The following is a 26,855-nucleotide window of genomic DNA, read 5'->3' as shown; positions in this document are numbered from 1 at the left end:
CTCCCTCCAACTCTTCCGCAAACACCTAAAAACCTGGCTATTCTCAAAACTGTAACACTTCCCCCCTCTTAGGCCTCTCACCTTCCCCCTTTACACCTAACTCTTTAATCTCTCCACTGTAGTTCCTCTCTCATCTTTCTTCCTTTAAACCGTGCCGAGCTTCGCATTCGTGGAGATGGTGCGGTATATAAACCCAAGGTTTAGTTTAGTTTAGTTTAGATTTGTTGAACAAGTCTTTAATAGGACTCGCCAGAACCTCTCTGAGCTCCCTTAGTATCCTGGGATGGATCCCGTCTGGTCCCATCGCTTTGTCCACCTTCAGTTTTTCAAGTTGCTCATAAACACCCTCCTCCATGAACGGCACAGAATCTACTCCATTTTCTCGTGTAACTTTACCAGACAATCTCGGTCCTTCTCCAGGATTTTCTTCTGTGAACACAGAACAGAAATATTTGTTTAGCACATTTGCTTTCTCCTCATCACTCTCCACATATTTGTTCCCAGCATCTTTTAGCCTAGCAATTCCATTTTTTATCTTCCTCCTTTCACTAATATATCTGAAAAAATTTTTATCTCCCTTTTTTAAATTTTTAGCCATTTGTTCTTCCGCCTGTGCCTTCGCCAAACGTATCTCTCTCTTGGCTTCTTTCAGTTTCACCCTGTAGTCCTTTCTGCTCTCCTCTTCTTGGGTTTTTTTATATTTCATGAACGCCAACTCTTTCGCCTTTATTTTCTCCGCCACTAGGTTGGAGAACCATATCGGCTTCCTTTTTCTCTTGTTTTTATTGATTTTCTTCACATAAAGGTCCGTAGCCATTTTTATCGCTCCTTTCAGCTTAGACCACTGTCTTTCCACTTCTCTTATGTCCTCCCATCCTAACAGCTCTTTCTTCAGGTACTTTCCCATTGCATTAAAGTCCATACGTTTGAAATCTAGGACTTTAAGTATCGTGCGGCCACTCTCCACTTTAGCCGTTATATCAAACCAAACCGTTTGATGATCGCTACTACCCAGGTGAGCACCCACTCGAACATTAGAGATACTCTCTCCATTTGTGAGGACCAGATCCAATATCGCTTTTTCCCTTGTGGGATCTGTCACCATTTGTCTGAGCAGAGCCTCTTGAAAGGCATCCACAATCTCCCTACTTCTTTCAGATTCCGCAGACGGAACATTCCAGTCCGCATCCGGCAGGTTGAAATCTCCCAACAGCAGCACCTCCTCTTTCCTTCCAAACTTTTGGATATCCACAATCAGATCCTTATCAATTTGCTGCGATTGAGTCGGAGGTCTGTAGACTACACCCACGTAGATAGAAGTTCCATCTTCTCTTTTCAGAGCAATCCATATCGCTTCTTCCTCTCCCCAGGTCCCTTGCATTTCAGTCGCTTGGATATTGATCTTTACATAGAGAGCTACTCCTCCACCTTTATGACCATCTCTGTCCTTCCTAAAAAGATTATATCCCGGTATGTTTGCATCCCATCCATGTGATTTACTGTACCATGTCTCTGTGATAGCAACAATATCTAGATCTGCCTCTAATATCAGGGCTTGCAGATCATGAACTTTGTTGCTTAGACTGTGAGCATTTGTGGTCATCGCTTTCCAGCTATTTTTCAGCGATAATCTCCTTTTTCGTATGGATTTTTGTGTCGTTTCACTTTCCGTTGCAATACTAAGAAATGAGTTGCTGATATTGCTTATGTTGCAGCTTTTACTACTATCACATCTTTTCTTTTGCCGGGGGTGGTCTCTATAATTGTCCTTCGTACATACACCACCCCCACCTTCTAGTTTAAATGCCTAGAAAAATATTGTCTAAATTTCTCTGCAAGGTTTCTTTTTCCTGCTGTAGTAATATGTAGCCCATCAGTGCAATATAGCTTCTTGTCCTTCCATGTATTTCCCCATCCTCCTATGTACCTGAAACCTTCTTGATGACACCAGGCTCTGAGCCATCTATTAAAGTCCTCTGTGTTTTTCACTCTTTGCTCTCCTTTTCCATATGCAGGCAGTATTTCAGAAAAAGCTAAAGTCTTTACAAAAGGTTTCACGCCCTCACCAAGCTCCCGAAAAGCTTTCTGTGCTGCAAGTGTGGAGTTGTTGGCCAGGTCATTTGTTCCCAGATGGATAACAACATCAGTGTTAAAATCCTTAGTTTCTTCCTTAATTATAGTCAGTATTTGCCTGGAACTCCTGGTAGCTGAGGATCCTGGAAGACATTTCACTATTTTGGTCTCCTCGTCTTGTGTTCCAAGGTTAATGCCTCTGATGATGGAATCCCCCAACAGTAATAGTTTTCTGTTTTTGGCTTTTTTATTTGTACTTAGGGTGCGCTTGTTCTCTTGAGTTACCTTCATTGGTTCCAGTCCCACCTCCCTTCTGTTTTCCTGAGTATCGCAGTGCACTAGTGGAGCGAAGGAATTCTGTAGAGGTAATATTAGTGAAGGTGGATGTTTCTGTGTTACATGTCGCAGTCTTCCTGAGCCTACTGTGACCCATTTATTCCTGGGCTGTTTTATTCTTTGAGGTAGAGGTGGTAAGTTGGTATGATTTTGTGGAGTGATGGAAGCTGCTTTAATTGTATTCAATTCCTGTTTAAGTTTGTATAGCTCCTCCTTGATACTAGCAAGTTGAAGACAGATGGGGCAAGCCTTAAGCCTCCAAATAGTATGTCTTGGAATTAAAGCACCACAGTGATTGCATAGAATAAAGGTCATCTTGATTGATTGTGAAGTGACTTGATTTGAGTAGTCCTGATTATATGGGTCTCTATATATGAATAGTGGTCCCTGGGGTTGGTGGGACTATAAGTAAGACTACTAGTAAGGCAGAAATATAGGCTCTATACCACCTAAACACAGTATTTTAAACAAAACTGCAGGTTCTATCAGTGCTACCCTAAAACACAGGATTTATAACAGGATTTTCCCTACTTTAGTCACCCTGAACCACAGGCACCAGAAATATAGGCTCTATACCACCTAAAACACAGTATTTTAAACAAAAATGCAGGAAGAGGAAATAAGATTTAACAGAGGAAAGAGAAGGATTTATTTTTTTGTGCTTTTTTATATTTTTTTTAGTAAGAAACAGGGAGGAGAAGAGAAATTAAGCAGATATAATGCTGAAAACTAGTCAAAAGAGCAGAATATGAAATGCTGGGGGGTGGAGTCAGTAGCCGAAAAATTGCAAATAATCGAAACCGCAGATATGGAAACCGCGAATACGGAGGGAGAAGTGTAATATTAGCTTCTCTATAGAAGGCAGTTATTTCTAGAGCATATAGTGTCTTGTGGAATTCATTGTTACAAATGTGTTTTTATATAGCACTGTACTCTTGCAGCTGCTCAAAACCATTTTCACAGCTTACTGCAGGGGTGGGCATCTTGTGGTCCACGGCAGTATTTCTCAACTCGGTCCTGGAGTACCCCCTTGCCAGTCAGGTTTTCAGGATAACCACAGTGAATATGCATAAACTTGATTTGCATACACTGCCTCCCTTATTTACTAATTTATTTCATGCATATTCATTGTGGTTATCCTGGAAACCTGACTGGCAAGGGGGTACTCCAGGACCAAGTTTAGAAACATTGGTCCACGGGACACCTGTGGCCTACCATGGGAAGTATACACTTCCCCCTCCCAAATCGCGCTTTTAGGACTTGCGATTTCAATTATTCGCGATTTCCTAAAACCGGAATCACCCCCCACCTCCCTCCTGTCTCCCGGACCTCCCTGGACCTTACCTGGTAGTCTAGTGGTCTTTCAGGACAGGAGCGATCTTCCTACACTTCTGCCCCGTGCAGATCACTCATCCAAAATGGCTGCTGTGAGTTCCTGTAGTCTCTTGAGACTACAACGGGAACTCATGGCAGCCATTTTGGATGAGTGATCTGCACAGGGCAGGAGTGTAGGAAGTTCGCTCCTGCCCTGAAAGACCGCTAAACCACCAGGTAATGTCCAGGATGCTGGGGGGAAGATGGGAGGGAGGCAGGGATGGGTCAGAGTTGGCCCAAAAGTTATTTGCAACTTTTTAATATTCGCGGGCCGGCTCTGCCCCTAACCCCCGCGAATATTGAGAGAGAAGTGTTCACAGAAAACGGCCCACACAAACATTAACCAGAGTGCTGTTGTCAGTGGAGCTCTTGAGGGTTATAACATTAGGACAGGTCTTACTTTGACAGTGTTAGTAACTATTTGGAAAGACAGAAGTTTATGATAATGGACCATTCTGGTGGTAATTTCAGTCATCAAATTGAGTTTTATTGGCAGTGAATTATAGGACACATTTTGTTAATCTTCTGTGTGCTGCCCACTAGAGATAATACTGACATATCTGTGGCCTCTGTGTGTAAAAGGTTACACACCCCTGAGTTACAGGCACCGCCAATTTATTTGGTGTTAGCAATGGGCAGAATTCAATTGAAGATACAGCAAAGTGAGATCCAACATCTTATTCGATCAAGGACTTTTGTGAAAGGAGGAGGTTTGAGGGCAAGAGTGTAGTATCTGTTCCTGACAGATGTGGCCACAATATTGAGGGCTTTAAATTTATTTTTTTTTTCAATTTGCATAGTATTATTTAAGACCAAGCATTTCATCATGGATGGCTCTTAGCTTAGTTTGATAAGATCTGTTCTTTCTTGCTTGGTTTGTTTGTTTTCTCTAGGCAATCAACTAGCTCCCTCCAGTTGTTCCTTTCTTTGCAGGTTGTTGCTTTATTTTCTTTCTACTGCCATTTTATAATAAAAAGATTAAAATAGAGTTTAGAAGAAACCAAACCATTTTTGATATGTAGAAGACTGTTTTAAAATATATCTTGGCACAAAATGTGTTCATAGGTGACCATCTCTGGAAAAACATGACTAAAATCTGGTGACTTTTAATAGTTGTTTGTTTTGTTATTTTTCTAGAGATGTTCAATCTTCCATTTTCCAGTAGTTTTGTCGCATTCGCTTTGCTGTAACTGAGCAAAATTAATAGCTTCTCTAGGTGTATTTTGAGAAATATTGGAGCTCGCCCAGCCTCAGGTAATTGAGGCAAGCAGCGTGCCAGATTTTAAGAAAAGATGGGATTGGCATGTGGGATCTCTTCATGGAGGTAGTTAGGGGGTGGGCCATTAGTGTGGGCAGACTAGATGGGCCGTGGCCCTTTTCTGCCGTCATGTTCTATGTTTCTATGGTGTTCTTCAAATAGCCCCCTCTTTGCGTGATAGCTTTGATGCTGCTATGGACCATACTCTGTTGCTACATTTTGAGTGCATTGTGTTCTTCTGTTTCTACACAGGATTATCTAAGGCTGAGGAACTTGGGCTGAAGGTGTTCCATGCAGGGACAGCAGTGAAGGATGACAGAGTGGTGACAAATGGTGGAAGAGTCCTCGCAGTGACAGCAATTAAAAGTGATCTCGTGTCTGCTTTGGAGGAAGCCAACAAAGGGGCAGCGGTTATCCAGTATCCTGATGCAATTTATAGAAAGGACATTGGTTATCGGGCCATCGCTTTTGTGAAGCAGCCTAGGTGTGTGCTGGAAGGCACTCTCAGAATTTGACGTGGATTCTTCAGTGAATACTATATAGTACTCATGAATATTTTCATTAGTTCTCTGACAATCTAATAAATGTGCAATTTAAGGACATAAGAACAGCCGTATTGGAACAGATCAATGGTCCATCTATATATTTGAACTGCTTCTTTCCTATTTACAGTGATATATATGTATGTGTCTCACACACACACACTGTATATATTCAGATAGTTGGCTAGAGGTGGATATACAGTAGATATATATAAATATATATATTTCTTTGTAATGCTTAAAATGAGCTTGGAGTCTCACCTCCTCCCCAAATCTACCTATAAAAATGCAGATTAAAACTCCAGCATAGCATGGTAATCAGTTATTCCCATTTCCTGTGCAATCAACATATGATTCTTTACAGATGGGTTGTCACGAGTGGGCTTGTAGAAGGCAACACTTTTTTTTTTCAACTCTACCTCCTTATCTCCCTCTCTCTTCCGTCTTACCTTCTGCAAGCGAGTTGAGAAGGTGTTTTTTCCTCTGCTCTGCACTAGATATATTATTTGGGGATCTTAGTCTGATCTTTTTTGAGGCTTCCGTGTGCTAAGAAGTTCCCAGGACAGCTCTGACTAGGAGAATGGTCAGACATCTTGAGTCTGTAGCCAGGAGGACTACACTTTTAAAAGAGTACCTGCCTACCTGAACTGCTCTAACACTAGGAGGCTCAGGGATAAGGTCCCCTGGGAGTGGAATCGTCCTTGTATAGTCAGGCACTCGATGCAGACTGATTAGACCCTTCGACTGGCCAGGAGGCTTAGTGGAGATTGGCTATGTTTCCCCCCCCCCAGCCCCCCCATTCCGAAGAATCGTGGAAGCGTGAGGGGTGGAGGGTTTCAGGTTTTCAAACCTGAATAAAAGATAGCCTGAAGAGATAAGCCACTGGAGCCATCCTTGCTTGTCTGAGGCAGAAATCCCTTCTCCATTTCCAGCTGCAATGATAAGCTGATGAAGAGATAGCACATGGCAGCTCATAACTGTCTGTGAAAATTGGGGTGAGTGAATTAGGCAAAACGAGTTTCTAAGGTTGTCCCAAGGGTTCCCCAACTCCCAAATCCTATTTTGACAATTTTTGGAGTTTGTTTTGCTTCCATTGTCCGTTTTTGGGGCCAGAATTGCTGCTGTGACGGCCATCTTTCCCAATTTTATTCTAAAAGCCTCTATCTGCCTCCAAAACACCTTGATTTTGGTTTAAATCAATTATGATGGACTCCTCAAGTGTCATGCCACGTTTGTGCTGGATGAGCGACTGGGAAGCATCCGTGTAGCACAGAGTGTGCATAGGGAGGGCGTGAACTCCGGGCTTTGCCCCCTTCTGGTTCTTCTATGGATCATGAGTTTCAAGAAACTGAAGCGCCGGGTCTCAAAACCCTGTTAAGAGCCTCTAAAATGCGACTATGTGTCGCCAGCTAAGTGATTCTGTGTGGAAGCACCTGACTCTGAGCGGAAGTTAATTTCAGTCCGGCAGAGATCCTCGGAGGATCCAGGTCAGATCTTTGACCCCAAATTTGTGGTCCTGATGTATGCAGCATACCAAAAGTGTAAAAGAAGCACCTGCAGGCTGCCAGCAGAAAGGTGTACAGGAGAAGCCCCTTCACAGTCTGTGGAGCTAATGGAACTCAGAGGTCCAGTCAGAAAAGGACTGGGATGATTTGAGGTTGGATTCGATGCCATTGCGCTCCAAGAAAACATCTTCTTTGGAAGATTCTGTTTCAGAGTTTGGAGCAAATAGCCAGGAATCTGTGGCAGCCCTAGACCAGGAAGAGAATCCGACGGGGCAAAGATTTCAAACTGTTGGATTTAATTGGTTTTTACTGTTTCTTCGTGGGAGTTGGACCTAGAGGCCCTGCAGGTTTTGGCCGCTCAGCTTTTGCTGTTATGCAGTTCCAAGACAGAGTCATTTCTCACCCAGAGACCACTGTTTAGGCAATAGGCCTGATGGGCCGCCGCGGGAGCGGACCGCTGGGCAAGATGGACCTCTGGTCTGCCTCAGCGGAGGCAACTTCTTATATTCTTAGAGATTACCAGAATAATGACGGAGCATTGGGACATGCCAAAAGGTCCTTTTAACAGGGGCGAGGGCAATGGCAAAATTGTATCCCATAACTTCAGAGTTTCAGCAATTGTTTACACCACCTAAGGTGGATTTGCAGGTAGCACATGTGACTAAATGGACTTTGCTGCCTAGTGAAGGGGAAGTGGTCCTGAAGGATACGCAGGATCGCAGAGTAGATCTGGTGCTCAAGGCAGTGGCCACAGCATTCTTTGTGGTACAAGCCTACCACAAAATGCTATGCCAGAATCCAGGCACAGGGGAGGCAGTTTGCTCCCATGTCATTCTGGCAAGGGTAGATTATGTGACTGACACTGTCTACGATATGCTCAGAGTGCTATGAGCAGGAGATTTGATATCTAAAGCTGCTTTGAGCAGACTTCCCTTCAAGGGGCAAATGCTTTTTGACAAAGGACTAGACGACCTGATAACAAGTATAATGGACACAAAACGATATTAACCAGGATTGAAATAACATACTAAGCAAACATACTAAATAAATTAATAAACCAGCAAAATCAATTGGTATATGCCATATAAGTGATATTCAAAAAGTGCTCAAGAGTTTCAGACCAGAGACCAAAATGGAGTAAAACCCCAATGCTGCATTTGTCTCAATTTTTCTCTCAATCATAGACCTTTGATAAGCTCAAGTCAAGCTTCAAAATGTTTTAAATTAGAATTTTAAGTAGTGCATTTATCTAATGAATAGTCTTGGGTTCCTCAGGGGTCCGTGAAACCAACAATGGATGTATGCCTCTTACCCGCTACTGAGATTATTTCACGGCGTACATCCATTGTTGGTTTCATGGACCCCTGAGGAAGACAGTGTTGTCGAAACACGGACCGTGTTGGGTCCATATCTTTCACAAGATTGGGTCCTTGTTTTAATGTGGATTACCAAGTTGAACTTTTAATAAAGTCCTCATCTTGAACATCAACTCTCCACAGAATCTTTTGTTTTTCTTACAAAGCAATCGATAACATGCAACCATCAACAAAGACTCATCATTGAAAAACGCCAGGAGGAAGCTAATCTTAACATAAGAATTATCCCTCTGTTGCTGTTCTTTCCCTTTAGTCTGTTGTTCTGTATATCATATATGTGAATTTGCATCCTTGTTGCCCATTGTTTGCCATGCTGCTGTACTCAGTACCCAAAACATGTGCATAGGAATATCTACTACTGCTCTTCATCCTTTTAATCTGTTCTTCTGTATATATGCTGTATGTGAAGTTGTAACGTTGCTACTAAACCTTCTACTGTGTATGTACTACTACTACTACTATTAATTATTTCTATAGTGCTACCAGAAGCACCAGATGTAAACTTGTAACCCGTTCTGGGCTCTTTTGGGAGGGAGGGCTAGAAATTTGACTAAATAAATAAATAAAATCAGTCAATCAAGCAACATAAAAATCCATCACATCAGGAGGCATATTTCATCTGACAAAAAAGATGCCGCTTCAACAGTTTCTTAAAATTGGCGCACATCTTTCTTCTCTCGAACATACACTGGAAGTTTAGTAGAGCGACTCGTATTTTGTAAGTGTGTTAACCCTTTTTTGCTAAAATTTTCAATATAGATTTGTAAAACAATTTTGGGACACTGACCAAGACAGGTCCAAAATACACATTTAAATTTTCAAGATTTCCATTGTATAAACCTTCCTTACATTTTACAGTTGCTTTCATATTTTATCACCTCTGTCCTCTGCTTTTTTTCCGAAATTATGTCGCTCCTCTTTCTTTGAATACAAGGAACATATCTCTTCCTCCCAGCCTTCTACCTTTCTATTTCTGTTTCTATTTCTATTTTACTTTTATTGGGTTAAATCTCCCAGTCATCTTGAGAGAGAGTAGATGGCCAAGAGCATCATTGGATAATGTAATCATAACAAAATTGGTGCTTCAATAATCGGATGCAGCAAACCATGCAGAGAAAGGCCTGAGACTTGCTGCACAACTAGGGTTCAGTGCCAGAGTTTGGGTTCAGGCTTTTACAGCTGTCGCACTCAATAGTTTGGGTGCAAATTGACAATGATATATTTTTTACCTCTCAAAAGAGACCACCCAATAGCTGTTGAAGATGAGGAAACTATACTAGAATGATTTAAATCAAATCTAAAAATCTTTTTATTTAAAGATACCTTTTTAGAGATTCCTTTCTAATTCTTAAATCATGAAGGGTGGAGAATTGAGGTTTACTTGTAGGGAGGATGAAGTTTAGGGTAGGTTAATTGATAGTCATTGAGGAGATATTAATAGAGGGATAGGAGGTCTGCTGGAAACTTGCAAGGAGGAGGGAGGATAAAGGGGAGGGGGGGGATAAGAAGGCTGTATAGATTTTTTGAATAGCAGAGTTTTGATTTCTTTTCAAAATGATTTAAAGTCACTTGTAGTTGTCAGCAGGTTGGAGATGGAGGGGTCCAGCTTCGCTGCTTGTGTCGCTAGGAGGCCGTCGTACATCTTCTTGCGCTGTGTTCCCTTGAGTGGTGGGTAGGAGAATGGGTCTGGGTTCTTAGTCTGAATTTGTGGTTACGGTTTAGACGGTTGTTTAGGTAGGTGGGTGCAGTTCCGTTTATTGCTTTGAATAGTAGACAGTAAAATTTGAATTGGATTCGGGCTCATATCGGTAGCCAGTGTGAGTCTAGGTAGACATTGATGATATGGTTGAATTTTCCAAGTGAATAGATCAGTCTGAGGGCTGTATTTTGAATGGTCTGTAGTTGGTTTATCAAGTTTTTAGGGCATGGTAGGTATATGATGTTGCAGTAGTCCACTAGTCCTAGAACAAGGGATTGGACTATGATCTTTTAGTGATCTTTGTCGAAGAATTTTCTTATTTTTCGTAGGTTGCACATGGTGAAAAATGCTTTTTGAGTAGTTTTGTTGATTTGGACCTGCATTGTGCAGCATCTATCTATCGACACTCCAAGGATTTTGAGGGAGGGCTGTATGGGGTATTTGGAGACGTTTATTTCTAATTCTGTTATGGATGGGGTTTTGTCCTTTTCAAGTAGTAGAAATTTTGTTTTGTCCGAGTAATATATCTAAAAAATGTCTTGTCTCTCCATTTTACCGTGTCAGCTATTTTTTCTTCCATTTGCATCTTTGCTTTCCTGACTACACAACCAGCCTTTCTTAACTTTCCAGATATTTTTGCCTGTCTTCCTCTTTCTGCAATCTTTTGTAGTTTATGAAAGCTAACCCCTTGTTCCTTACCTTCTCATCTACTTTTGAGAACCAAAGCGGCCTTCCACCCTCTGTGTCTGTTTTGTTTTATGTATCCCTAATTATTTTAATAATGTATACCGCTTAGAAAAATAAGCAGATTATCAAATTTTAAATAAAACTTGGTTATCAGAATCTGCAAGTTGCCAGGAGATTCAGTGCTTTTCTGTCACCTGATGCTACTGGAAAGGTCTTTTCTGTCACCTGATGCTACTGAAAAGGTGATAGCATTTGTTCAGTGATTTCTTTTTTTTTTTTTTAACATATTAGTGTTGTATTTAAATGAATTTATATGCAATCTGATCTCCAGATAGTTACCCCTGATGCAGCCCAGTATTAGGCAAAATGTGGCCATGTTGAGTCATTTTTATGTGAGATCTCCAGTTCCCTTAATAAAAGAACTTTTTATCTACTATGTACAATCATCTGTCTCAACTTTGGTAACCTGCAGATCCTGATAACCTCTGATTTCATTGTTGATGCATAGTCAGGCCTTAAGGGTGACTCATTGCAGGTCTGATTTGAATAAACCAGTAGGGGCCGAAAAGTGGGGCCAAGTACAACAAAATCCCCCCAGTGGTAGAGCTAGCCCTGCCTTGATGCACAAAGAATAGTGTTAGATCAGATCTGTGCTGTACAGTTAGATTAGACCAACTAGACCCTAATCTTGAAATATCTAAGAAGTGTCTGAATATCTTCTGGTTTGTTTGGTTGTTTTTTTTTTACTTAATTTGGGGGCTCTCTGCTATTTTCAGATTGTGTATACTATATCATCTCCACCCTTTTAGGTTCTATTACTTTTGGAATTTGTAAATTGGTTTTGTGGTTTTATTTTTTTTGTTGTTTGTTTTTTCAATAGTTTTAGGACTAAACCATTGTATCATAAACCACTTTCTTGGATTTTCCCACTAAGGGCAGTATATCAAATATGATAAACTACCTGTCTCCTGGAATTGTAAGAAGGCTTTAGAGAGAGATTATTAATGTGACGGAAAAATGTTGACTTGTCTATCAGAATTTGCAGCCCGCTTGGTACGTTGCGTCAACTTCTATCCCGCCAAATCCTCACATATCAGAGATCTAAGTGGGTTGCAATCAGCACAACTTACAAATGCCTGTATACATACAAAGATTGAACTGGACCTTGTGTCTGATTTCAAGAAAGCCTGGGATAGTCACATGGGATCTCTTAGAGAGAGGAAGAGATAATGGTTACTGCAGATAGGCAGGACTGGATAGGTCATTTGGTTTTTATCTGCCATCATGTTATACTGTTTTTATAACCATAAAGTTCTATAAACTCACAATGCAGGTGTAAAGAGCCTTAGCCTATAGGAAGAGGAGATGCAAATGTTATGAGCCTTAGCCAATAGGGAGAGGAAGAGATAATGGTTACTGCAGATGGGCAGACTGGATGGGCCATTTGGCCTTTTTCTGCCATCATGCTTCTATTGGCCATTTTTACATGCATTACATACACGTCTATGTGTGTATATAATAATTATTTCAATTTATATCCCGTCCTCCCCAGAGAGCTCAGAACGGTTTACACAGTAACAATACATAATAATTAATAAACAGGGTACAGAACTCTAAGACAATAGGACTACAATTAAATACATCTAGTTCGGTTGTTCTGGATTAGCAGATGCATGAAGCATGCACAGGGAGTCAGTTGAACATACGTTTATGACAGGGATCTCAAAGTCCCTTCTTGAGGGCCGCAATCCAGTCGGGTTTTCAGGATTTCCCCAATGAATATGCATTGAAAGCAGTGCATGCATATAGATCTCATGCATATTCATTGGGGAAATCCTGAAAACCTGACTGGATTGCGGCCCTCAAGGAGGGGCTTTGAGACCCCTGGTTTATGAGGAGTACAATGGTATTATGTAATATGTAGACAGACACACATGCACTCAAAGATTGGACTAAACCTGTATCATTATGACAATTACAGCTTTCTGTGGGTTGACCAATATCGATAATTTAGATTTCTTGAGATTTATCATAACAGCTCTGGAAAAGACATGTTTTCAGATCTTTTCGGAATCTGGTGGGATTGGTAGTTCGGAATTCTGTGGGAAATGAGTTCCAGGTTTTAGCAATCCAGTAGTTAAAAGATTTGCAATGTGGTTTAGTGTATTTTATACCTTTTCATTGACGGGTAGGACAGAGTTGATCAGAATTGCAGGGTTCTAGTGTTCTAGGGTTCTAGTATTTCCTTGGGAAGCTGTGAAGCATATCACCATACATGATTTTGAATGCTAACAGCATAATTTGAAGCCAATTATTTATTTATGTTGGGAGCCAGTGTAGCTCTTTGAGGGGGTGGAGTGACATGATTGAATTTTGATTTATAGAATGAGTCTTGGCAGTATTTTGTATCAGTTAGAGATTTTTTTTTTTCATAGATTTTCACTGAGATTCTCGAAAGAAGTACATTACAGTTCTGTAGTCTAGAAGGGATAGAATGGTTGATTGTACTAATATTCTTAAAGCTTTATTGTTGGTTCAGCTTATGAAGTGTGGCAAATGATTTCCTGACTAAGATTTTTAGTGCTTAGGTTATTTTTGCTCTTCTGTTCAGGGGGCTGACGTACAAAGACAGTGGTGTGGATATCCAGGCTGGGAACGTTCTAGTGCAGAAGATAAAACCTTTGGCAGCAGCCACTGCCAGACCAGGTAAAACTTTATGCTCAGCCCTGTTATTTGTATTCAAAGACCTGCCTAGTGACTACCATGCAAGAGATCTGCTTTTCAATGGCAGGTTTAACTTCTGCGGGCATTGTCTCCAAATAGATTATGTGTGTGCATACCAGACCAGTAAATGAATCTCTCTCCTAATCCAGGGGTATGTGGAGTATGAGCTCAGTCTCTCAGATTTACTGCTAACTTCTCTCTAGGCCAGCTGGTAATTCTGCAACAGGTGGGATTTGCAGCTGTGTGAACAGGGAGTATCCAATGGGCAGCCACTGAGTGCACATGTATCAGTTTCCATAGCAACCTATGCTTTGCGGTCTCTGGTAAAGGACAATTGCTGTAATGTCTTGGCTAGATGGAAAAGGAATAAGGGTTAAAAAAGGAATATGATGGGTTGGGAGAGACTGAGAGAATTTTAAATGAAGGCTTGGGGGCCTGACTTTGAAAACTGAGAGGAGTAGGAGAAAGCAGATAGTCCCAAAACAGGACATTGGCTTAAGGAAGTTACAAGGTAAAATGGCCGCCTAGCTAATTTCCTTAAGTCGATATCCTATTTTGTATCTCTTTGCTTCCTTCTACTCTGTTTTCAGTTCAGTCAGAATTAGCTTCTATACAAGCTAGCCATATCCTGTCTTCAAATTTTTATAGTAAACTACTGTATTGAACTATTTCACTTTGACTAAAGGCCTGTCTTTTGCTGATGGTAATGATTTTTCCATGCATTAAGTAAATTTAATTTAATCAGGATCCCAGTGCGCTGTAGTGTGTTTGTTTGTTGTTGTTGTTGTTTTTTGCTGTGGCAAGGATACCCTCAGCAGCATATCTTGCACCTAAAGCGCATGAGAGCCGCCAAAGGTCTGAGTAAAGCAGAAAGAGTTCAGCAATGGGTTTTTATTACCCAGTTACAGTTGTATATCATGTGCAGCAATGTGATAGGGTTTGCTCAAGATTACTCAGAGCCAATAGTAGACCACAAGCGTTCTCTCCCCAGGGCGAGTTGGTGGTGCTCCTCTATTTCCTTAGGCTGCAGTTCTCTTTGCACATAATCACTGTATGATATACTGGAATTTTTCTTGAGGGTGGGGGAAGATGTCGGGGTTTATTTTTTTGGTTTTTGGTATGTTTGGCAGGTACTTTATTCCTGGTTTTAATGCCAGCGAGTGATAATGTAATATGTTCCATTTTCTGCCTGTCAGGGTGTAATGCAGAGCTGGGGGGATTTGCTGGTCTCTTTGACCTGAAAGCAGCTGGCTATACTGACCCTGTTTTAGTATCTGGCACGGATGGAGTTGGAACCAAACTAAAGGTAATAACACAAATATGTACCCATATCTGATTCTGAAGAAGTGGTGCCAAAAGTTAAGTGAAATGTTAAAATTTCACATAGGTGTGTTATGTTGAGTGAAATACTGTAGTAGGCATGCCGTTATACCATGCTGTTTCTTATACCCCGCAATTGCAAGGAGTCTTTGCAGCTTATATAAAATTTAATAAGGATTCATACAGTAACATCAAGGAGCAGTTAATATAGAGTTCATGTCTTGGATTACAGTGAGAATAGATGTGTCTTTAGCTAGGGTTGCCAGATTTTCCGTTTGGAAAATCCGGACCCCCACTTCAATATTCTGATCAAGTGTTCACTAACCTGGACCCCTGAGGAAGGCTCGCAAGAGCCGAAACACGGACCGTGTTGGGTCCGTTGCTACCAACTGAGTCAGCTGCCCTCCATAGTGGATGTATTTGATTTAATTTTATCTTACAATAAAGAACATTTCAAGAACATTGTATTCCACAGTATTTGTCCTTCTCTGGTACTCCTTCTACTGTGGAACTTTTGGGCCTCTCGTAGTTTGTCTTTCACTTATTCAATGATGATTTTAAGGCAGTTGGAGATGTTCATCTGAGAAAGATTGTTTAATATTTCATGCCTTACGTGCTAGAAAAAAATGAATTCAGCAATGGTAGTAGAGGTGCAAGAATACAAAGAGCTGAGTTTTTTCTGCCCAACCATGGGGGAGGTGCTTGGGGGTAGAGCAAAGATCAAGCCAGAGGGAACTGTAGCTGAAATCGCATGTATTAAATGTTGACCTGAAACATCAAAATTAATATTTTTAATTTATTGGCACAGAATGTTAATTTTGTTTGTCGTCATTGTTGCAATCCTATCGTATTTAGATAATCCCATTTGAAATTGTTTCAAACATTTGTTCTATCTCCAAAGGAGTTTCAGTTGAGTATGAATATATAACATTTTTTATCCCAGGACAAGCAGGCAGCATATTCTCACATGTGGGTGACGTCATCCACAGAGCCCCGACGCGGACAGCTTTTCAAGCAAACTTGATTGAAGGTTTCAAGTTTGCTGGTGCTGCACCACGCATGTGTGTGCCTTCCTGCTCCACTAGAGGGCGCATTCCCTCCTCGTGGTCTTCAGTTTCTAGTTTTCCGCGGAGCCAGAAAGTCCCGTTTCTTTTTTCTCTGTGTGATCGTGCTTTTCTAGCACCACGGATTCGTTGTTTTTCGTCCGGAGTCGCTGTGTGCTTTGTTGTTTTCTTGTCTACTGCATTTTGTTGTTTTTTGTTCGGTTCGGCAGCCGGGGGCTCCTGGTTTGCCGTGGCCGCCTGGCCTCGATCAGCCGCGGCCTGTTTTTTCTCTATGTCCTGGCCTTTGTCCGGGTTTAAAAAGTGCACCCATTGTGGTCGGCTCTTGTCTATTACCGACCCTCATCGTTGGTGCATTTTGTGCATGGGGGCTGATCATCCGACCGACTCTTGTCCCCGGTGTGCCACTTTTCAGTCGCATGCCCTGCATCGTCGTCGGGCCCGCATGGCAAATCTTTTAGTGGAAGAGCAGGCCCTGGTTTCGGCCCCGGTCTCGGCCTCGACGTCGGCCTCGAAGACCTCGGCCTCGGCGAAGACTTCGACCTCGAAGGGCACCAGTTCAGCTGCGAAGCCTTCAGCTCCGGGTAAGTCCCCTCTTCCTTCTTCAGGGTCTGCACCAACGAATCCGTTGGTGGATCAACTCTTCCAATCTTTCCAGAGGGTTGCTCTTTCTCGCTCTAGTGGAGCGGGAAGGTACACACATGCGTGGTGCAGAATCAGCAAACTTGAAATCTTCAATCAAGTTTGCTTGAAAAGCTGTCCGCGTAGGGGCTCCATGGATGACGTCACCCACATGTGAGAATATCTGCCTGCTGTCCCTGGATAACATCTGTTACGATAAGTAACTGTGCTATTTCATTAGCCAGCCCCACATACTGGAATTCTGAGATCAGAGACCTTCATAACTTGTCATTCCATAAAAAGATAAAAGCTTATCTATTTAGATGTGTTTAATACTGATTTAATTTTTTAATTTATTTGTTTTTTATTTTAATATTACTTATTGATTGGATTGGAGGAGAAGCTTAATGGTTAGTACAGCAACTGTGATCCTGGGTAACTGGGTTCAATTCCCACTGAAGCTCCCTGTGACTATGGGCAAGTCTCTTAATCTTCCATCGCCCAAGGTACAAAAACTTAGATTGTGATCCCACTAGGGACAGAGAAAATACCCACATATAATGTGTACAGTGATGCATACCTCTAGTAGCACTATGGAAAGACGTAGTAGTAGTAGAAATTTTTAATGTTTTTGAAGTTTTATTGAAAGGCTGTTTGGTAAGATTTGCCTCTTTGCGGATGATACCAAACCTGCAATAGAGTAGACACCCCTGATGGGGTGAACAAAATCAGAAAGGACCTAGCGAAGCTTGAAGAATGGTCTGAAATTTGGCAGCTAAGATTTAATGATAAGAAATGTAAAGTCATGCATTTGGGCTGGAAAAACTTGAGGGAATGGTACAGTTTACGGGGTGAAGAATTTATGTGTGTGAAGGAAGAACGAGACTTAGGTGTGAATAGCATGTGATGATCTTACGGTGGCCAAACAGATTGAAAATATGATGGCGAAAGCTAGAAGGATGCTAGGGTGCATAGAGAGAGGAATTGCCAGTAGGAAAAAGGAAGTAGTGATACTCCTGTATAAGACTATGTAAGACCTCAGAATATTGTGTGCAATTTTGGAGACCACACCTTCAAAAAGATATAAAGAGGAGGAAGGCTATTAAAATGGTCTACATCATAAGGCATACAGGGACAGACTTAAAAAATCTCAATATGTGTACTTTGGAGGAAAGGCAGGAGAGGGGAGATATGATAAGAGACATTTACGTGGCATAAATACACATGAGGCAAGTCTTTCATTTGAAAGGAAGCTCTGGAGACATAGGATGAAGTTAAGCGGTGATAGGCTCAGGAGTAATCTAAGGAAATACATTTTTACAGAAAGGGTGGTAGATACATGGAATAGTCTCCTTGTAGAGCTGGTGGAGACAAAGACTGTGTCTGAATTCAAGAAAACGTTGGACAGGCACGTGGGATCTCTTAGGGAAAGGAGGAGCTAGTGGATGCTGCAGATGGCAGACTGGGTGGACTATTTGACCTTTATCTGCCATCTTGTTTCTGTAATAGTTTGTTTTTGATCCATTTTATTGCTTTGGTGGAAAGTGGTTTATTAAATCAGTTAACTAATTATTATGTGTGTCTAGAAATCTTTAAATAAAAATAAAATTGTTTCTTTCAGCAAAGGAAATTTAAAATCTGAGCATTCTTTAAGCTTTCCTGAGAAACAGGTAGCAACTGAATTACAATAGAAACCCTTGCTGGCTTTGTCACATTTTAATATATGATACTATTTTGTGTGGTAGTGTATGATAATCTTTCTCCTATCAGTGTCCCACCTTGTGTCTCTCCATATCATCACAGCTTCTCCTCCCTTCTCTCTACAGATCGCACAGCTGTGTGGTAAGCATGACACTGTGGGCCAGGATCTGGTTGCGATGTGTGTTAATGACATTCTGGCTCAGGGAGCAGAACCCCTCTTCTTCCTGGATTATTTTGCCTGTGGGAGGCTGGATGTCGATGTGGCTGAAGCTGTTGTAGCTGGAATAGCAGAAGCCTGTAAAATCGCAGGATGTGCTCTTCTGGGTATGATTACGCTTTTGTGTTGTAGTAAGTTTTGGAATCTGTGCTGATTACAGCATGTATCGGGGGTCAATTAATATTTTGTCTGTTATATACATAAGTAAGATGCTTAAATGGAAACTTACAATGTCTTATTGTATTTGTGGATTATATGGATTCATCCTATGTACTTGGTCTTCGTTTGAGGGCCATGCACAGGCCAAGTTTTCAGAATATTCCTATTAAATATGCGTGAGAGATTTTCATATCTTTTACTTAGACTGTATGCAAATCACTCTCATGCTTATTAGAGATATCCTGAGCACCCGGTCTGTTGGCAGCCCTTGAGGATTGGGTGTGAAGACCAAAGTCCTACGTGCTTTGACTCCAAGCTGTTCTGAAATCTTTGAACCTGCAGTTCATTTTCTTCACGCCAGGCCTAAGTTGCACAATGGAATCATTTAGGGTCTGTGTATTTCTAATTCTTTCCTTTGTGGTAGTTTGGTCAGTCTTTCTGCTGAGCTTTTTTTTTCCCCTAAATTAGCTTTTGTTGTCTGTTCACCTTATGTAGGACAGATTTTTATTATACTTAAATTTGAAGCTCCCAGGTCTTCCAGCCCATGGCTTCAAAGACTGTGCTGTTAAATAATTGTTTGGTTGAACTCGTAGGAGAATAGGAAGGGAAGGAAAAAGTTAAGATAAGGATATAAAGCTCATGCTGTGTAGATTTTGTAAGGGAGGGGTGGTTGTTTATTTTTTGTATCGGTTCAGGGACAGCATAGGCGTCGGAACAGGGGAGGCCACAGGGGCCATGGCCTCCCCAAAAACTGGTGCTCGCCTGCCCTCCCGATTCCCAGGGTTTATCTTGAAATGATTGGGATGCCGCTGCCACACAGCTTCAAGGAGCAGGCCTCTCCCCGGAAGTAGAAAGAAGACTTCCCGGGGCAGGCCTTCTTATTGATGCTGCACGGCGGCTGCCCGATCATTTAAAATTGAAGCTACCGTACAACTTCGCCGGGGCTAGGGCGGAGCGCCTTGGCCCCCCCCCAAACAAGACGGCATTCCGCTGCCCCTGAGGGCCAGTAACCACGAGCAATGCCGAAATTGAACCTCTTTTATTGAGCCACACCACTGTCAAGTTGTATGAGCTCACGCAACAGTTGATATTGGCAAATGCTGGTGAATTGTCACTAATCAATTGACTGGACACACACCTTCTGAGTTATACAGTCCTTGCTGGCTTATGGTAAGGTGAAAGAACACTTTGCATTGATATCTTCCAATTACATCTCTCTTCCCTCCCCCCCCCCAACAGGTGGAGAGACTGCAGAAATGCCAGGCATGTACTCCCCTGGAGAATACGACCTTGCTGGGTTTGCAGTTGGCGCAGTGGAGCGTGGGCATATGCTGCCACAGCTGGAGAGGATACATGATGGGGATGTTGTGATTGGAGTGGCTTCTTCTGGGCTGCACAGCAATGGCTTTAGCCTCGTTAGAAAGATTCTTGAAAAGTCTTCCTGGACCTACTCCTCCCCTGCCCCCGAGTTTGGAGAGCACCATACCTTGGGTACGCTGTCTGAGGAAGAATCTCTACTTAGCTTTATATGAGAGTTAAAGTACAGTGTTACTGTTTGCTATCGGGCAGAGGACGCTGATACTTGGATTAGAACATAGTAAAAAAATGGCAGATAAAGACCTGAACGGTCTGCCCATTAGTTATTCTCATTAAAAATACATGATTAAATTAACTTATTTTTTGTATTAGAAATCCTGATAAGCGATTTTATCAAATTTTAGTAAAATTTATAAACTTGTATTTGTCCCTATCTGTTCTGGTAGGCTCACACTCTATCTAATGTACCTGGGGCAATGGGGGATTAAGTGACTTGCCCAGGGTCACAAGGAGCAGTGTGGGATTTGAACCCACAACCTCAGGGTGTTGAGGCTGTAGCTCTAATCACTGCGCCACACGCTCCCCACTCTTGTCTCTTTGTTGATATTTCTGGGCCATTGACTAAAGTCCACCTTGTAGTGTCCTTGGTTCCAAAGTTGCCAGATTCTGTATTTAGTTTGTGCCTTTCAATGTAGCTCAAGATGAGTTACATTCAGGTACAGTAGATATTTTCCTGTCCGCGATGCACTTAGTCTGTTTATACCAGGGGTGCCCAACGCGTCGATCGCGATCGACCAGTAGCTCAGGAAGGCAACTCGAGTCGATCGCCGTCCTGGTCTACGGGCCGATCAGCCTTCCTCTCCAGTGTTCTCCCTAGGGCCTTTTAGCTGGGCGGTCTGCCCAGCTGTCATCTGCCGCTGCTGAACATTAAAAAAACCCCAAAAAAACCAGCTTGGAGATTTCAGCCCCTAGCGAACTTATGCTCCGGGCTCTAACGTGTGCATGCAGGCTTCTCTTCTCTTCCCTCCAAAACAGGAAGTTATGTCCGGGGAGGGGGAGGGGGGAAGAAGGGAAGCCTGCACGCACATGTTAAGAGCCCAGAAGCAAGCGTTTGCTACGGGCTAATGCGGGAGACAGGTTAGTGAAGCATTTGTTCTTCTTCCTGCGGGGTCCTGCCTACTTTCTGTTTCCGCGAAGGCAGGACCCGGCAGCATTTCCCCCAATAGGTTGATCACGATCTTGGGCTGATCAGCCTTCCTCTTCCCGATGGCAGAATTGACGTCGGGGAGAGGAATGCTGGTTGGCCGAAGCAGGGAGAGCTTGGGGCCTGTTATTGGTGGCGTTTGGGTCCTGGTCCCCAATGGTAATGGCAGTGGCAGTGGCTTGGGGGAGGGCAGGGAGAAAGAAGGAAAGAAGAGAAACAGAAAAAAAAGAAAGGGAGGCAGAGAGAAAGAAAGGGCAGGGAAGAGGAAGGAAAAGTTGGGGGGAAGGAATGAGGTCTGGAGGAGAAGAAGCATACAGGCTAAAAGAAGGGAAGAAAGATTGTATGCACAGTCAGAAGAAGAAAGGGCAACCAGAGACTCATGAAATCACCAGACAAGGTAGGGAAAATGGTTTTATTTTAAATTTAGTGATCAAAATGTGTCTGAATTTATATCTGCTGTCTATATTTTACACTAAGGTCCCCTTTTACTAAACCGCAATAGAGGTTTTTAGCGCAGGGAGCCTATGAGTGTCGAGAGCAGCGCTGGGCATTCAGCGCAGCTCCCTGCGCTAAAAACTGCTATCGTGGTTTAGTAAAAAGGGAGGGGGTATATTTGTCTATTTTTGTATGGTTGTTACTGAGGTGATAGTGCTTAGAGTCATCTGCTTTGACCTCTTTGAAAAACCCTGGAATAGGAATGATAATTAACATTTTCTATGCGTATAGTGTGCGTTGTGTTTTTTTAAAAAATTTTATTGTTGGTAGATCATTTTGACTTGGTCATTTTAAAAGTAGCTCGCAAGCCCAAAAAGTGTGGGCACCCCTGGTTTATACCTTATACCTGAGGTGGTAGAGGATAAAGTGGCTAGCCCAAGGTCACAAGTTTGGAAAGGGGGGGGAGGCATCAGTGAAAGTTTAATCCCTGGCTTCCTGCTGCTCATCAAGCCACTGCTGTAACCATTAGGCTAGTTCCTACTCCATCAAGTTCAACCTTCTCTAAGTACTAATCCAGAATATCAGTACTTGCAAAGACTGGTTTTGCCTCCTCTTTTTAATCAATTGATGGTCTAAAGTGGTTTGGTCAATGACCCTTGCCAGCTCCAGTACTAGAGTGACCCTAGGGTGTATACTCTGCATTGATGTTTGGCTGGGAAGCCACTTTCTTTTGGCATCCGTGGCCCATCCATGCCCCACCACTTGTGGAATTGGAAGCAACATTCTAGCAGCATTCTCCATTATAATCTATGTGCTGAGGAACCAAAACCCTTTTAAATGTGGAAAACAGAGCACTCAAAGTTTAATTTTAAAAATACCCTGATAACATTACTTTTTCTTCTAATAAATCTGTCTTTGGTTGTTTTGGACCAGGTATCAGAAAATATAGCTGAACTGTATCTGATAGCCGAGAGTCCCTTGCCTGGTTTGTTTTATACCTATTTTGAGCCATATGTCTTACCTTAGAATGGGACTATTTCAAAACTTGAAATTTCAAAACATCTGAAAACCTGGTTATTCTCAAAAATGTAACTCTTCCTCCCTCTCTGATTATTCTCTAAATTTCCTCTTCATCCTTCCCTCCTCTGGAGTTCCTTTCTACCCTAACTCCTGTTAACCATGTCGAGCTTTGCGAAAGTAGAGATGATGCAATATACAAACCTAAGGTTTAGTTTAGTATATTTGTATTTGTAAATGTGTATTTGTAACCAGGCATCCTTTAGATCTTAAGGTATGGTGTATTCAACACATCGCATGAATTTGCATTTATTTTTTTTCCCTGATTTGTACCTATTTAAAAACTTGGTAGTTTTCAGTCACACATTTGTTCTTTTGTTTCTAGGTGAACTCTTGCTAGCTCCGACAAAGATCTACAGTAAGACACTTTTAGGTGTCCTCCAGTCAGGGCACGTAAAGGCCTACGCTCACATCACTGGAGGAGGCCTCCTGGAGAACATTCCTAGAGTACTGCCAAAGACCCTCGCCGTAAGCTTAGGTAAGATGGGGGAAACCATGAAGGAATGAAATGATGCTGAGAGAGCAGTATCTGTCTGAATATTGGGCCACCTCCTTATGTTTAAATCTGTTTTCATTAACAAGAAAAAAACCACACACCAACAAATACAAAATGGCAGACAAGAATTGAGATTATACAAGACAGGGACCCCCCCCCAAGAGGACTGGACTTTGATGTCCTCTTAGGTTACAAAGGCACTCCTATCCCCAAGCAGACCTCCCCACATCCCCGCCCCCCAACTCTTCCCACCCCCGTTCCCCCAAAGCCAAGAATAAGGAAAGAACCAAGGTCAGATAGGCGGGGTAAGATACAACTGCAGTCTGTTCAAAATGCGACTATGACTGGACCACCTCCTTATAAGGCTGACATAAGATATATACTAAGATGGTATTGGGTGGGACTATGAGATCCCACAGGTATGATGAGAGAATCTGTGTTTTCTCCATTGCTCGTTGATGGACCTCCTCTTTGGATTTGTACTGCACAGAGGCCTAATAAAAGGGGGGGGAGCAGTCCACCCCAGGCGCCTTCTTGGTGAGGGCACTGGCACCCTCTTCCTCCCTTCTCCTTCCCTCCGCTGCGCACACAACTTCCCTTCCCATTCAGCATCATCGGCAACTCCAACCTGCCGCTTGTTGCCCGCATCGGTTCTCCCTCTGTCGACACTTCTGGGTCCCGTGTCTAGGAAGTGATGTTAGAGAGAGAGCCGTTGAGGGCAGCAAATTGGTGATGCTGCTCGTGCCAGGAAAGTTAAGAGGTATGGGATAGGGAAGGGGTGCGTGTGCACGGGAGGAGGGGAGGGGTGCCTCTTACCCACTGGTACTGCATACAATTCTGGAGACCTCATCTTGAAAAGATATAAACAGAATGGAATTGATCCAATGAGAGGCTACTAAAATGGTGGGTGGTCTTTGTTATAAAGTGTGTGGGGACCAAGACCTCACTACATACACTGTGGAAGAAAGGGGGAGAGAGGGGAGGTACAGTGCAGACATTTAAATACCGCCTTGGCATAAATGCACAGAAGGAAAGTCTCCTTCAACTGAAATGAAGCTCTGGAATGAGACAGCATGTAATGAATGTGAAAGAGGAAAGACTCGGGAGTAATCTAAGGAAATATTACGTTAAGAGTGGTGGATACGTAAAACAGCCTTCTGTTGGAGATGGTAGCGATGATTGTATGAATTCAAGAAATCTTCTAATTGACTACGCTCATTTGTGCACAGTATCCTGTTGCATTTTTTCACAATTCTTAAGTTGTGATTTATAGCAGTACCGGACCTCGGAAGAAGGTTGTTTCATGATTGAAATACGGCCCATGTCGGGTCTATACCACAAATTATTCACTGTGTTTTTTGTGTTATTGTATACTTTATTTCATTGTCATCTGCACCTTGTTCAAATAAGTTTTTATCAAGATCACCAGTTCCACAATTTTTTGCCTTTTTGCTCTGCTAAATTTATTCAAACATCTGGGTTGTTTTTTATTGGGGGGGAGTTAAACCTCCTATTGTAGGTGGTAGATAGTATTGTAACTCAGTTGAGAATACTATAAAATTTGCAGTGATGTCACCTTTCGAATCTGGATCTGATGATCAATGCTATTGACATCCCCTCATTTGGCAATATTAAGTAGACCTGATGCTAGTTAAACAGTTTCAAAGGTACAGTTAATAATAACTTTATTTTTCTATACCGCCATAGTCAGACGGTTCAAATTAGGTTCAGACGGTTCAGATTAGGTTGCTTAATAGTTGTTGGGTGGGGGGGGGTTGTTTGCTTTTTGTCTTTTTGGTTTAGAATTTTTTAAAAAAATTTTTAACAGATGCACACCGCTGGAAGATCCCTAAGGTTTTCTCCTGGCTGCAAAGGGAAGGCGCACTCTCAGCGGAGGAGATGGCCCGGACTTTTAACTGTGGCATCGGAGCCATCCTGGTGGTAGAGAAGGAGCTGGCAGAACAGATTCTGAGGGCTGTGCAGGAGCACGAGGAAGCGTGGCTGATTGGGACCGTGGTGCCAAAACACAAAGGTTAATACACTTATTGGCAAGTGGAGCTATTACATGCTTAGTTTGCAAAGAAGGTGGAGTTGGTGCATGTACTGTATAGCAAATACCGAAAATCTGTCCAAGTCGAAATACTTTTGACTTTGATAGTATAAATGTTTACCTGTGGCTGATTCTGTGATCTGAGGAATCAAAGGAACACCATTAAATTCTCTTTTTTTTTTTTTTTTAATTTATGCAAATTTTAACAATTTTAATATCAATTGATATCAAAGAAAAATAAATATTACACAAAGTTTAACCTACATTATACATATACACAAAATTACTTTTCAAGCCCACTAAACTGGGGAGCCATACGACTATATTACCTAACTGAAATACAAAGAAAACTAAGAATATTAAATCCTCTTTTAAATAAAAACATTGACATTGTCCCCCTTATGGTTTAATTGTTTGGAATTGTTCGCTAACAGTCCTACTCAATGGTCATGTCTCAACGGGTTGCATTGAAGATAGGAAGTTTCCCTATCATTTTTTTCTTCTTAAGGTTTGGTTTTATCTGTACTTGAAATATTATCAATTTTTTGATTTGTGTGAACCCCTGTTTAACCTTCAAAATGTTCACCCCTACCCCATCTGTACTTACTCTCTTTTGATGGACACAGAAAGGACAAGGGGAGAGAGCTCTTTCTGCCTGCTTCCCCAATCAGTGTTCACGTGTCCATCCAGCCAGTCCTTACCATCCTCTCCTCTTCTACCAGTGATATCCAATTGTGTGGGGTTTCTCTCCATCCTCAGCAGTCCCTCTATTTAGTCAGTTTCCCTCCAGTATCTCTACCCTTTCAAGCATATTGATGCTACACTGCTGTTCCCAGTCCCTGCAGTTTGGGTCTGGTCTTGTTTTGCCAGACTGATCACACTCTCACCTCCTCCACTGCTGCCCTCAGCCTTATGACCACTTCTGCTTCCGGTCTGGGAAGTTGCCTTCGATCCCACCTCCAAAGCTGCTGTTACTTCTATCCTCACCTCACAGCAGTCTGTATTCTGTTTACATGGATTATAATAGTGTGAAAAGATTCTTTTCTGTTCTTTGTGTCCTGCAGGACCCCCTGAAGGGATCCATGGTCCCCAGAGGTCTGCGGACCACAGGTTGTTACCCACTGATGTAGTTCACTTGTGTCTGAAGTCTTGGAGGGGGGGGAGAAATCTGACTGATTGTAAGCTTTTTGGGGAGCCATTTGTGGTGGTGGATTTTATTTTCCAAATTCTAGATCCCCAATTCTGAACAATTTTATAGTGGAGGGAGTGGCCAAGATCTGTGAAAATCCATTAAAATGTTTCAAAGAATGGAAAAAAAAAACCCAGCCTGATCATGAAATCAAACCAAATATAAAATAGTTAAGATATTGGTTACTTTGAATTTAGCCTGACCTAACAACCTTCCACATCTGGACTTCATTCCTATTCAATTAGAACTTACCCCACCTGTGCTTACTGTCATGTGTGATGGGATGGGGGTGGTTCAAGTCTGTGATATCATTTGTCTTCATTCATAGCAACAGGGTCCTTTCAGAACTGTTTCCCTTTTATAATCTAGCTAAGGCAGTGAGAGTCCTTGACTGGGGGGGTCACATCCTATGGAGCTTTGTAGACCCTGCTAGG

General features: G+C 42.2%; 1 protein-coding gene across 2 annotated transcripts in view; it reads left to right on the top strand.

Moving 5' to 3' along the window:
* The window catches only part of LOC117362793 (trifunctional purine biosynthetic protein adenosine-3-like), a 97,958-nt gene that overhangs the window by 56,657 nt on the left and 14,446 nt on the right, over window positions 1-26,855 (top strand). For both annotated transcript variants that reach the window (XM_033949770.1, XM_033949769.1), the window contains exons 11-17: window positions 5,294-5,525; window positions 13,462-13,556; window positions 14,771-14,880; window positions 18,403-18,601; window positions 19,893-20,144; window positions 23,012-23,164; window positions 25,011-25,214. In XM_033949770.1, coding sequence (XP_033805661.1) covers window positions 5,294-5,525; window positions 13,462-13,556; window positions 14,771-14,880; window positions 18,403-18,601; window positions 19,893-20,144; window positions 23,012-23,164; window positions 25,011-25,214 — 1,245 coding nt within the window. The remainder of the gene's footprint in view (window positions 1-5,293; window positions 5,526-13,461; window positions 13,557-14,770; window positions 14,881-18,402; window positions 18,602-19,892; window positions 20,145-23,011; window positions 23,165-25,010; window positions 25,215-26,855) is intronic.

Source organism: Geotrypetes seraphini, chromosome 6, assembly GCF_902459505.1.
Source record: "Geotrypetes seraphini chromosome 6, aGeoSer1.1, whole genome shotgun sequence".
In the NCBI taxonomy this organism is placed as follows: Eukaryota; Metazoa; Chordata; class Amphibia; order Gymnophiona; family Dermophiidae; genus Geotrypetes; species Geotrypetes seraphini.
This window is presented reverse-complemented; position numbering and strand designations above follow the sequence as displayed.